The sequence below is a fragment of the Mugil cephalus genome, chromosome 2 (assembly GCF_022458985.1).
Source record: "Mugil cephalus isolate CIBA_MC_2020 chromosome 2, CIBA_Mcephalus_1.1, whole genome shotgun sequence".
Lineage (NCBI taxonomy): Eukaryota > Metazoa > Chordata > Actinopteri > Mugiliformes > Mugilidae > Mugil > Mugil cephalus.
Window position 1 is genome coordinate 27701502 of NC_061771.1, and position 13641 is coordinate 27715142.

Below are 13641 nucleotides of genomic sequence, written 5' to 3' on the forward strand. Positions count from 1 at the left end.
CAAATTGAAGTTATTTTATAAAAAAAGATATAGAAAATACAATAGAAATGAAATAAATAAATACGCAAAACAAACACAAAGAGATGGAAACTGGTCAAAATGAAATAAATCGATCAAATAAATAAATAAATAAATACACAAAACAAACTGCATGAAGATCCCAAACAAACGGACTGAACGAGAACGACTTCAGACGTGGAGAGAAGAATGTAGAGGGAAGAACAAACGTCCACACACGGGGACAAGTCAAACGACAGCACATCATCACCCGCGTGTACGTCCACATTCCTGCTGTCCTCCGTCTCCGGATGCTTCTCATAGTTCATACGTGTGTCGACCTCCATCAGGACAAAAACAGTCACAACAGACACAGAATAAAACAACAGCCGACGCACTCACTCTGATAAATCCACTTATTTATTTATTTATTTCTTCTTTATCACAGACGAACAGAAAGGATGAATTTATGAATGAAATGCTTGTTAAAAAGAAAAACAAAGAAAAAAAGAAGCTTCGGAGGAAAACTAACCAGGAACAAATGAGCTTTAAGTTTTTATATTTCAACCTTTCTGGAAGTTTTACAAAAATAAACTATATTTACACTATTTGGGATCATTGAACAGGGAATGACGCTGAGTCATGACGGGATAGAAACGTCCATGTAAAACCAGTTTAATCTCCGTTTACAGCCACAATACTCATCACATTCTTTATTTTAATTTTAATCCCAGATGAACCAGTCCGTCCATAACGTGACAGATAATACCGGCAACTTCCTGTTTTCATGTCAAAAGTCAAAACGCATCGCGACCCGAGACCAGGCAAGTCTCAAAATATGGGAAATAATGTTAGAAACGTGATAAATTCTCAACTTCTCAACAAAGGTTTAAAGTAAAATTAAATTTTAACCTCCTGAAACCCAGGGTCCTCGTGTGTGGACATTAGGTTTTAGGTCGGTTGCAGTTTATTCTGCTTCATTTAGACCCGTTGTCCTCATGAGGAGACACTTTAGTCTCGTTAGCGAAGGGTCAGTTCACTTGTTTATTTATTATAATTAAATTTTCTAGTTTGATACGACATGAAAATTTAACAAATTAACACGTACTCGTTTGAGGACGTTGGGATTTCATCGTTTCCAGTTTTATGTTTTGGTTTAATTGTAATATACAGTGTAATAATAAACCCTGTGTCCACATCATTTCTTTCAAAAACTACGTCCAGTTCAAAGACGACTCTTATTTTTATTTGTTTTTATACTAATCCCAGATACCTGAAGATATTAATTGCATCTTAAAGAAATTAAGATGAATTCCGAACAAATGCTTCGGTCTCAGGAGGTTAAGAGTCTTTATTTTTATTCCAAGCTAAGCCAACGTATCCTGGACCTTTTATTTGTTCATTTATTTATTCATTTATTCTTGACGTTATTCTTCTGATCTGACTCTGATTCCAACGTTGTGTTTCTCAAACCGTGCTTGCAACACACATTGTGTGTAGGAGAAGGTACAACTCGCACACACCAGGAAATATTCTGCACACAGGAGCCAGTTTAGGCCACGACACTAGTCTGTGTTTCGACGAACTGATGGATGTCACCAAAACATTGTGTTTAACATCATCATAAATTATAAATGCTGCTTTAGCTGCGAGATCCTGAGTTAATTCGTGATCCCAGTTTGATTAGATTTACATCATTTAGAGAGATTTCCAACTAGTAACTAGAGATTATACAGTTTGCTTCTAGTTTCTCATCTTTTATGTGTCGCTGTTACTTTTTATTAAATCCTGTCGTCCTTCAGTTCACATGTCGATTAATTACTTACTTAATTAATAACGCATGGGAACATCTTGTTTTTATTTTCTTTAACCCAGTAACATGAGGGACTGATGCTTTCTTTAATACTGACGTCTAATGAACATGCTTTGGTAAATAATAAACCTAAGAAAAGCTTCTGAAGAAGAGGAACTAAACATATTTAACTTTGTCTACACCGAGAATTAAACGAGGAGAACAAAGACCAGAGCTTCAATAAAAAAAGAAAAACAAAAAGTGACAAAACATGGACACGTTCAAGTGTTTTTTTTTTTCCCCTGAAACATAAATAAGGGCGGAGGCGGCCGCCGTGGTCACTGCTCCGTCTTCTCTTGTGCCGTCCCCGTCACCAGCAGCAGGTTGCAGGCCATGAACTGGACGTTGAGGACGTTGCTGGTGTTTCCCGTGTACTGTCCCACCAGCTCGCCGGACGAGCCGTCGGCCGGCGTCCCGCAGTGGGAGTTGCGGATGTCCCACACCCGGACTGAGTTGTCTATAGAGGACGAGGCCACCAGGCTGCTGTCCGGGCTGAAGGACAGGCTGGTGACGCTGTCCGTGTGTCCCCGCAGGTCTTTGAACAGAGTCCCCGAGGCCAGATCCCACAGCTTGACGCGCTGGTCCTCCCCGGCCGAGGCCAAATACTTCCCGTTGGGGGAGAAAGCCAGCGACAGCACGGGGCCGCGGTGGCCGGTGAAGAGGCGAACCGACGCCCCCTGCTGGGTGCTCCACAGCCGCACGGTCTTGTCCGTGGAGCCCGTGGCCAGGTAGTTGGAGTTTGGGTGGAACTTGATGCAGTCCACGTCCGCGAGGTGCCCCGCGTAGAGGCGCAGGGGGTAGGTGCGGGAGAACGTCCAGAGGCGGGCGGTGCGGTCGTGGGAGCTGCTGGCGAAGTAGAGGCTGCAGGGGCTGACGTCCACGTCCCACACCGGGTAGGCGTGGCCCTGGTACAGCGCCGTGTTGGTGAAGCTGCCCAGGTCCCAGTAGCGGATGGTGGTGTCCTCGGAGCAGGACAGCAGGCCCGAGCTGTCCGTCAGGAAGGCCGTGCGAAACACCGGGCCGCTGTGACCTCGCAGGGTCTTTATCTCGCTACCGGAGCCGTCCTCCTCGTCCACCTGAGGACACACGGCAGAACAGAAATAAACTGAAGATTGTCTGCGGAGACACTTTGGGACTGAGACACTTTAAAACGTCTATATATGTCACATCTGTATATTCCAGGTCAATAGGACGGTACATTTCTTTTGTAATTCTTACTTCTATTTTTTTACGACTATTTTTTGTTATTTTACTTTATTTTATTGTTATTTTGACTCTTATTTCTATGTTTGAAGATGTCTGCGGAGACACTTTGGGACTGAGACACTTTAAAACGTCTATATATGTCACATCTGTATATTCCACGCCAATAGGACGGTACATTTCTTTTGTAATTCTTCTTATTATTATCTTGTTATTTTGACTCTTATTTCTATGTTTGTGTCTCGTTCACGTATGTTCTTTGTTATCCTGAGATTCTTTAACAAAAATAATTCCCTAAAGGGGATTGATAAAAGTGATCTATCTTGAGAGGAGGCGATGACGTTTAAAAGTACGGTCGATTAATCTGTGTAATTCTGGAGATTTCTACAAATTAGACATCACATTCTCTCAAACAGAGAAAACATTCAGCACATAAGAATAATAAAAACAGAGGAGCATCAAAAAATTCTACCAATTTATTACACAAGGGCCAAAACTGGACGGCCTTAAAGCTTGTTGGGATATGGACCTGGCTCAGGAGATAATGATTGGGGAAAAAAAAAAAAAAAACTTTGTGCATCATGGTTCACGTGAAACACAGACACAACTCACTTGTTATAAGATATTAAATAGAAGCAGTGATTTATGCTGGAGATGGAACAGAAAGGAGGGAACTCTGGTGCATATGTGATACGAGTGTGTTTAGGGATTATGACCAGATAACGTTCAAATGTCAAAACACCAATTATTATTAATATTATAACGGGATAAACCTCTGGAAATCTGATATCACTTACTTCTACATAATCCTTTTAAGGTTCAGGTACAGGTTGTGTATGCGATGCAGACTTTCTAGACTGTTGTGGTTTTGTTTTGTGATTTGTTTTGTGGGTTTATGTTTTTTGTGTTGTAGGTCTAGTTTGATCCTTGTTTGTGTTTTATTTTATTATTTCACTGTTATTATTATTATCATATTTGTCTGATCAATAAAAAATAAAAAAGTACAGTCAGGTTTTATAACTGAAATGACTCTGAAATAACTTTAATCTCATCTCATCCCCATCAGTTTGGACCTAACAATGAGCATGTGTTTGGGGGCGGGGGACAGACATGGACATGGACATGGAGACTCCACCCAGAAAGACCTGAGCTGGACCTGGACCCGATCTTCTCTAAGAAGAAACTTACAGCTCAAACTTTAGCAAGAAAAGTCAAAGAAAAGGCCGATGAAGGAGAAGAGAGCGGAAGTCACACTAATGAACGTACTGAAAACTTCATCTGGTATTTTAATAATAAATACGTTGATATGATTATATGATGTGTTTTTTAAGGGTTTGAGTAGATTTGGTTTGTACACGTGATTTTACAACGTAAAAACTTAACTTCTTTACTACTTTTCTTCACACTCTGACCAGAAATCTCCACTTCAGTAGCACTTACACACACCTTTATTTTATTCCTAACTACATTCTGCAGGTATTTACAGAGAAAATGTTTCATACTTCATTCAGTCTGATTTACAGAACATTTTACTCCTAAAAACACGGTGAAAATTCATTTCTTTGGACTGTTGATAGTATTTTGTGATAAAAAGAGATACTGAAAATTCACTGTGTAAATACCTGGAAATCTAATATGTTAACAAAATAAAACTTTAACCATTATTGAGATTTCTTTTCTGGACAGTTGTGTGCATATGTGTGTAACTCCTCAGTTGCATATTTTAATATAAACTCATAGAAAAAAAATGATTGTATTTATGCAAATAATCAACTGGAGAAGTTAAAAATCGTACCCTGTTCAGTAAAAATGTAGTTTTCTAAAGAGAAAAACGAGTTTAAGTCGTAACAAAGCGAGGAGACTTACGTCCTCCTCCAGCACGTCACACGCCAGGTGGATGCGCGACACGTCGGCCTGGTGGGGTTTGGCTTTCAGCTTCCTGGCTCGGAGGCTCCACAGCTTCACGGTGGAGCTGTCGAAGCCGGCGGCCAGCAGCCGGCTGTCGGCCGACACCTCGGCCGTGTTCAGCATCTGCTCCGTGTGGTGGAAGGCGTAAAAGCAGACGGTGGTGAGCGACGGCGGCCCCTCGCGGACTTTCTTGATGCAGTCCTGAAGGGCCTCCAGAGCCGCCTCGCTCTGCGGGATCCCCGCAGGGACCTCCACCCCGTCCCCGCCCTCGGCCCCCCCGTCCACGCCCGCCCAGGAGGAGGACGAGGTGGAGGTGGAGGTGGAGTTCGGGGCGGTCGCGGCGCCGCCGGCCGCCCCGTACAGCTGGTAGTCCGTGCGCCTCGAGGCCGTGACCTCCACCTGCAGGTGCGCGCTGAGCGCCCTGCAGAGGGCGCTGTTGTCGTCGCTCTGCAGGTAACGCAGCAGGTAGCCGTAGGCCGGCTCCGTCAGGTGAACCACGTACTTGTGCTCCAGGAAAGCGCTCAGCTTGGGGTTGCCCGCGACGTCCTGAGCGCTGAGGACGTGGCGCAGCTGCTCTATGGTGGCGCGCTGCTCGCTGTCCTGGAGGAAGGCGCCGTGGAAACGACTGTAGAAACCATCCACCGCCCCCTTCAGGCCGCAGCGCACCATGTCCAGGTGGAGGTAGACGAAGAGCGGATAGAGGATGGAGCTCACCTCCTTCGCCCAGGATATTTCTGTTTCTAGTTGGGAGGGGAAGTGGAACATGTTGTCAGACAGAAACCAGAAAGGACCTTTATATGTAACAGCGCTGCTGAAAAGGACCGGCTTCCTACAGACGTTCCTACGTTCTTCTGCAAAAAAAAACATCACACAAGTCCTGAAAGTAGACGAAGAGAAGCCAATGAAACAACTGGAACTGGAATTATGTTGGTTCATTTATTCTTCGTTCACTGGTAGAATTCAGAACTGAGTAGTTTGGCCTTGAAATTAATTCAATTCAGACTCAACAAACATGCACAAGCATTAGATTTCAGTTTAGTTTTTGTATTTTGTATTTGTGAGCAGGTCTGAAGTTGTTTTATGGAAAAAAGCTGAAAAAAAATTGATTTATGAAGATTTTATGGCAGTTTTTTTGTACATTTTTGCCACGACGGGGCCAAACTTTTAATCTGACACTACATAAAAATAATGATGCAATCAAATCAGTTTTATTGCTATTTTATTTTATTTGACATATCCAAGACTCCGCATTACGACCAAAGCCTCATCGTCCCACTGTTTATTTTATGAAAAAGAATTCATTTTGTCTTTTTTTTTATAAAAAGCATTTAAAACTTTGTATTTCCAGACTGGCATTTAAAGGGTTAAAATCATGAAAACTCTTGACATTTTGGGAGTTTTGAGCAGGTTTGAAGTTTATGAAGGAGTATTAGGGCCGGCCAATTAAAAAAAAAGAAAAAAAGTCAGGCGTTAGGGCCTTTGTTGAGGTAATGTCTGCATCTGTCTGAGCTTCACACCGACCGGATCAAGCAACTTGATCAATTGTTTCACTGTATCTTGCTTCACAACATGTCCTCTCTGGATTGTTCGCAGGTGCAACCACCGATGTCCCTGCGTCTGCCCAGTTCCAGCTATTTCATTTTGTGTGAATGTGGCCTCCTCCTCCAAGTTTGTCCAAGTTTCCGACACAGTCTCTTCAGCGTCCTGATTTCGTCCTGAGTTCATGAGCTAAAAGAGCGAGAACTTCCTTATTACTGAAGCCAATTCTGAAATATGGCTTAATCAATCATTTGTAGAGGCAGCCACGGCCGTCGAGAGGAGGAGGGAATAAGGGTTAAAAGTGACACTATTATGAAATCATGGTCACAAAAGTCCATTAACTAAGGGACGGACGCACTAAAGGGAAGTCAAAGAACTAATGGCGACACTGAAGTTGCTTCACGCTGCCTGTGTCTGGACCAAGAAGTTGCATTCAAACGTGTGGCCAATATACTTCTTCTATTTTTTATCCTATTATTTTTATAGGAGCCAATTAGCGCTCATCACTTTAACGTAGGAACCAAGCTCTGCGTCTGCAGGTGACCGTGTTTAACTGGAAGACTTGTCTGTCTTGGGTTTTAATTCAGAAAACAAGGAGCATCTGAGTGGCTTAAAGTTTTTTTTTTTATCTTATTATTTATCTTTTACACCGTCCACTCTTTATGCTTGTTATTTTTCTGTCCTTATCTATGCTGCTTAAAACTGCAACATCCCCACTGTGAGACAAATAAATGTTTTCTAATTATCTACTTTGAGGACTTGCATGAAAATCTTCTGATGTTTTGAGTCAATTTTATGCAGAATCTTCTGGAGCGTGTAAAAAAAAAAAAAACCTTTTAAGCGTCACTGTGAATGCATAAAGACTTTGTGGAGGTGGACGTCGTACCCGAGAGGAAGGAGCGCAGCCTGGAGTACTGGGTCTCGTACTGCAGAGGGTCCGACTGACAGGGCGCCGCAGAGACGACGTTGGTGCAGCCCGACTCCGTCTGAACTGCTCGGGGAGAGTCAGAGGAAATGAAGGGTAAAAATATGAACATGTGAGATAAAGCAAAACATTATTTAGCAGCGGAACAACCTCAGTGTTAAATATGTCATGAATAGAGGTGTGGTTGAAGTACAAGCAGCATTTTAATGTCCAGTGTTTGCACGCGGTATTTTATTTTTTTAACTTCTTGCCTGTGAGGCTGGCCGCCATCTCCTCGGCCGACTGGAACAGCTTGGCTCCTTTCAGGGAGGCGTCGGTGTCCACATACTGCCTCCTCTTCAGGTACTGAGCCACGGCGTACTGGATCTGATCGTTGCGAACCCGCTTCATGACCTGACGGGCACAACGCAAGAGTTTATCGTCACGTCCACAGTGTGGAAACCTGTTTCTTTTGCCATCCACACCTATGAATACCTACTAATGTAAAACATCTATAAAATATAAAAAGATACAAAATTATAAAAATAGTGCAAATATCAATTAGTCTAACTAACTTCACGATAGGTATCACGATACTTGAGTCATGATGTGATACATTATTGTGATACTATAACATTGCAATATTACTACAACATAGTTCACTGATAAATTTAAATGCAGCTTAAAATGCAAGTTGCATATATGTAGATACGATGACAGTGATTATTCATTGGACAAAATAAAACAATATTAATCCACTCATTCAAGGTCCAAAACATGACTTATCATTTAAAACCGATATTAAGACGCTGAAAATCGATATTATATCGGAAGAAAAAGTTTTGGGTTGTATTGCCATATTGATATTTTTCCTGCCCTTAAGTCGAACCAATGAACTGAGCTGTGAACGGTGCATTGATTGACACGAGAAGTCCATGACTGTAGACGCCTGTCAGCTGTTTAGGAGTCCAGTGGCAGTGTGGGAAAAGTGAAACTTCTTCAGTCTCCAGGTCCATGAAGACATGTCACCCTCCCGTCCCTCCGGTCTGAGTTTAGGAGTATGAACAGTCTGTGTTGGGGGTGAGTGGGGTCCTCAGCGATGAATCCCACGCTGGTAGATGCTCTTCAAAGAGGGCAGAGGACGTCTGGTGTCTTCACCACTGTCTGGTGGCAGGTGTTTTCGGTCCACAGCCGTACGGTGATGCAGCTGGTTGAGATGCCCGGAACGACGCAGCTAAAGAAGGATCTCAGGTGATATACCGGACGTCCGGAGCATCCTCAGGAATCTAAGCCACCGTTGAGCCTTCTTATCCAGCTGTGTGGTGTTCAGTGTCCAGGCGAGGTCTTCGGTGATGTGGACCCCCGGTTACTTTAAGCTTTAAGCTCCTAGATAAACAGTGGCAGATGAGGACTCCTCTCCTTCCATGCCACACCAGACCAGACCAGACCAGACCTGGCCACCTCCCTCCTGGTAGATGCCCCCCATCACCGCGGTGGAGTCTGCAAACTTGAGCATGGTGTTGCCGTTGTACAACCCATTCCCATAATTTACTTGTTCTTCTTTGCACTGAAACAAATGGAAAACGTCTGCAGTTGTCGATGCTTATAGGTTATTATGCTGCTGTGTTACTGGTCCGGTCCACTTAAGATCAATTGGGCTGTAACATAAAGCCCCCCCCCCCCCCCCCCCCCAAACCCCTCCAAACTAAAACGAGTTTGACACCCCTGGTGTAGAGGATGAGGCTGAGGACACAACCCTGTGGGGAGAAAATGTTAGTGGAGACACTTGCATGTCATTTATTCTCGTCCTAATCTTCGGACAAACAAATAAAAGTTTTTTTTTTTGTTTTTTATTTTTTTAAATTGCTGGTTACAACTTGTAAAGTTGCATTTCTGTCACTGCAAAGACAAAACCAACTCTCCTGAGCACAGCATCCTCCCTAAGCTAGCAAAATACAGCTAGTTTGCTTAAACAAACAAACAAAAAAAACACAATGATGTCTTTTTAATTGTTAATGCCAGCTACTGTTTAAGTTTAAAACACCTAAAGTGGCGGATGAATCCAGTCCTGAAGCTGTCAGGTGCGCACATTTAGAGGATGCAAGCGCCGAGCTAACCGGCTAACTTAGCGACCTGCTAGCAACGGGCGCTGGCGGCTTCAAAAAACCTTTAGCGGAACTGATTCACTCACTGCTGCATATCGTTGTTGTTTTTCCTCTTCGGGCAATTTGAATCCAGTTGCTGGTCAAATTTCAAACGCAGCTCCCAGCTTAGCCCCCATCTAACCACGCTAGGCTAACGAGGCTAACGACTCGCCGCTCTCTAGTGGTGGGCGGATCGATCCCAATATCGACACCAACGCACATATCGATACTAGTGATAGCAACGTAATCAGATCGATACTTAAGTTTCAGTTTCTCTCTTGTACGACTTAAGTGATAATTTTGTAGTTTTAGTTTAGTCTTAGACTTGTATTGTAGTCTATGAACACTGCCTGAAAAATAATTTATTTCCATTGGTAAATTCGTGTGGTAATTTCGTGTTTTTTATTGTCAGCACAATTATTGTTACAAGAAAGTATTTTCTATTATGAATTTTGCCCAAATTCTGCACTTTATTGTAACTGGTTAATAATTCAAAAGGCAACAAACACAAACACACTTAAATGTCATGGGAATTAATTCAGATTGATTGATATTGACGGTGCATCCGCCTTAATTATGTGAAGAAGAAAAAAAAGAATCGGTATCGGCGATACTTTCACTGTATTTTCTTGGTATCGTATTGATACCAAATATAGCCATGCTTATGGTTATCGTTGATCGGCTATTTCTGCCTGACTCCTCTTGACAGTAGCACAAGGCTAAACTGACAGATGGCAGATTTCTGGATCGTTTCTTTCCGTTCAAAATCCAACAAAATCAAACCAAAATATCACATTCACATACATACAAATAACGTGAGAATAGTAGAATATTTTATAAAAGTACTTGTTGTTAGATTTAGACTAAAAATACGTGTAACCACATGTAAAAACAAAGAAAGAAATATGATTAAAATACAATAAAATAGTTTGAGGAAGAAATGTACATAATTAGCCCACGAAAAACAAATAGAGACATAAGTAAATATATATTATATAGGATTAATAAGAATTTATAATGTGCAATAATATTAATTAACAATAATAACAGAGTTATCCGTTACTGGAAGGTGTGTTGTTGTACAGCCGCACTGAGAACATTGAGAGTTATATAAAATAATTAAAAATCAAATATATAAATAAATAAACTGAATTGTGTGCGTTGAATATTATTCTGTAGGAAAAGAAGCTAAATTTCGAGGGGAAAAAAGGTAATATAGAATAGAAACTTTAAATATCTGAATGACTCCAATGCTTTGATAAATAACTTTGATTACCTAATTTCCCTTCAGGGATGAATAAAGTAATCTGTCTCTCTGTCTATCTAACGCATAATTCTTTGCTAAGCAAATTATTTTTGAAAGGTTGACACTCAACGTTTGAAGCTTAATTTTTTTTTTTTTTTTTTTTAATCTTGTAAGTAGGAAGTTGTTTTTTAAGGTTTGTGTGTTTTTCAAAGCTGTGTGGTCACTGTGTGGTCAAATAAAAGTAATAAGAACACAGCAAAGATCAGTGTAAAATGTAAAAAATAATGTATTGCATCCATTAAAAACAAACATCTTTTGTAATTTCACATACAAAAAATGTCCAAGAGGTATCATCTACAAATAAAAGAGGCATTTTAAAAACACTGACATCCATGTTTTTGAGTTTTCAAAAAAAGCAACACTCAAGCCTTCTTTACCACTTAGTTCAGCATGATATTCCCAGACATGTCTCTCCTCTTGATGATACAATATGATAATATGCCTATTATAAGTGTGCATGTAAAAACTAGTGACCATATGTTTCTCAGTCTTTGTCATCAAATAAACGCAGGCCTTACCAGTTATGTGTGCGGTTGTCTATTAATTGAGGTTTCTGAAATCCTGACATGAGAAAAAAAACAAAAAACAAACTGAACCCACACTGGAATACTGCTAATTCTGCAACCCGCAGCACGCCATAAGAAAAGAAAAATGAAACCCTATGATCTGACTGGAAAAACCTCAGGTGATGAGGCTACTTGTGCTTCTTCATAAACTTGTGGCAGCGTGTTTTTCCCGTGACCATGTGGTCAACAGCGTTTCACATTGTTTCAAAACAATGTTAGGTGTGAGAGGGTTCGACATTACACATTAAGGCTAAATGATTCTAATGTATTCAGACACAACTGGGTGGGTGACAGCTGTGAAACAGAATACTGGACATAGCAACAGTTTAATATTTATAACGTTACCACTGCAAAACAATTGAGAAATATTAATAACAACAATAATAGATGATCAAAACACACGTATGTTGTCATCATTATCCTAGCATCTCCGCTAATGACAGAGCTAAGACAACAACAACACTTAGCTTCACAATCAAACAGGTAATGTTCTATAAAGAACCTGTCAAGTTTGGAGGTTGGAGTTGCGGACTGTCTTTGTGCAGTGTGTGCACGTCTCCCAAACAGAATTTGAGCTGGAAGTGACACTGTGTTAAATCCATTTCCAATGCTCACTAAGATGGCGTGAGTCAGGATACCGAGCTTCGCCCAAGTGGCAACTTCCAGGTCTGAGCGATGAAGTCCATCAGGAACTGCAAAAGGGAGCAAATTATTCTCTAACTCATTCATTTATTCTTTATTAACGTTCAAAATTCTGCATAATTAAGGGCGTTCCTGCTTTGAGTGACAGGTGACATATGGTCGCTGCCAGAGGCCGCTAGCTGCTAGCTTTGGCCTCTCTGCTAGTCCTCGTCTGAGGTAATGACAACATTTTGGCTGAGTTTGATAATTTTAAATAAACAAAACAGCAGTAAAACTTAGTGAAACAGTGGACAAATTAGGAACAGACGTTATATTCACTGAAAAACTGCAGTCTTCTATCTAATCTTCACCCTTCATAAATTCATGTCGTGTGCCACTTTTGGCCCAGAGACCTTAGGTTTGACACCTGTGCTTTAAATCTTTTCTCCGTTGTGGCTTCATCACGTCTGATCAAAGCTAGCGTTCCAAGCGGAAAAAATTAATGATTAATGAAAGAAATCCCAAAACGTTTGTATTTTTGCCGGTTTCAATACAAGACTTTTATTAAATTATTATTAATTATGTCTGTTTATACTAAAGTGTTTCCTCTTACCAGACAGCAAACGCTACACCTTCTCACGCCATGATGGACACTCAGCCAGCAGACATACAAGGAAGTGGTGTCTGTGTGTGTGTGTGTGTGTGTGTGTGTGTGTGTGTGTGTGTTATATCAGTTGTGTTTTCAGGTCCTCACAATGTTAAATACCCACTCGAATAATATAATAATCAAGAAATATGATAATACACATATTATAAGTGTGCATGTAAACACTAGTGACCATATGTTTCTCAGTCTTTGTCCTCAAATAAACGCAGGCCTTAACAGTTATGTGTGCGGTTGTCTACTAATTGAGGTTTCTGAAATCCTGACATGAGAAAAAACACACTGAACCCACACTGGAATACTGCTAATTCTGCAACCCGCAGCACGCCATAAGAAAAGAAAAAATGAAACCCTATGATCTGACTGGAAAAACCTCAGGTGATGGCTATGTCTCTTCATAACTTGTGCAGCGGTTTTCCTGTGACCATGTGGTCAACAGCGTTGCACATTGTTTCAAAACAATGTTAGGTGTGAGAGGGTTCGACATTACACATTAAGGCTAAATGATTCTAATCTATTCAGACACAACTGGGTGGGTGACAGCTGTGAAACAGAATACTGGATATAGCAACAGTTTAATATTTATAACGTTACCACTGCAAAACAATCGAGAAATAATAATAACGGCAATAATAGATGATCAAAACACACGTATGTTGTTATCATTATCCTAGCATCTCCGCTAATGACAGAGCTCAGACAACAACAACACTTACCTTTAACCTTTAATTTTAAACAAAAGAAAAAGGTTGTCTGATTTGTTGAACCTCCTAGAAGAACACCCATTAAGTCAATTTGGAAGTGAAGTTATTTATATAGTTGGTGTTGGTAAGTTAACTATCTAATTAGCCTAATGAATTAGCCTGAGGCTAGCCTTCCAGCGAGGCTCCGGTTTGTTAGTCAGGCTAATGGGAAAGAATGTAAGTAATACGGCAGA

General features: G+C 41.1%; 1 protein-coding gene across 1 annotated transcript; it reads right to left on the reverse strand.

Annotated features, from left to right (window-relative positions):
- Positions 1-399: 399 nt before the first annotated feature.
- taf5l (TAF5-like RNA polymerase II, p300/CBP-associated factor (PCAF)-associated factor) lies at positions 400-9745 on the reverse strand. Its single transcript, XM_047578462.1, has 5 exons — positions 9595-9745; positions 7676-7817; positions 7386-7490; positions 4919-5700; positions 400-2925 (listed from the first exon to the last, which is right to left on the reverse strand). The coding sequence occupies exons 2-5, from the start codon at positions 7812-7814 to the stop codon at positions 2128-2130; spliced, it is 1824 nt and encodes a 607-aa protein (XP_047434418.1). The 5' UTR covers positions 7815-7817; positions 9595-9745; the 3' UTR covers positions 400-2127.
- Between the last annotated feature and the right edge of the window lie 3896 nt (positions 9746-13641).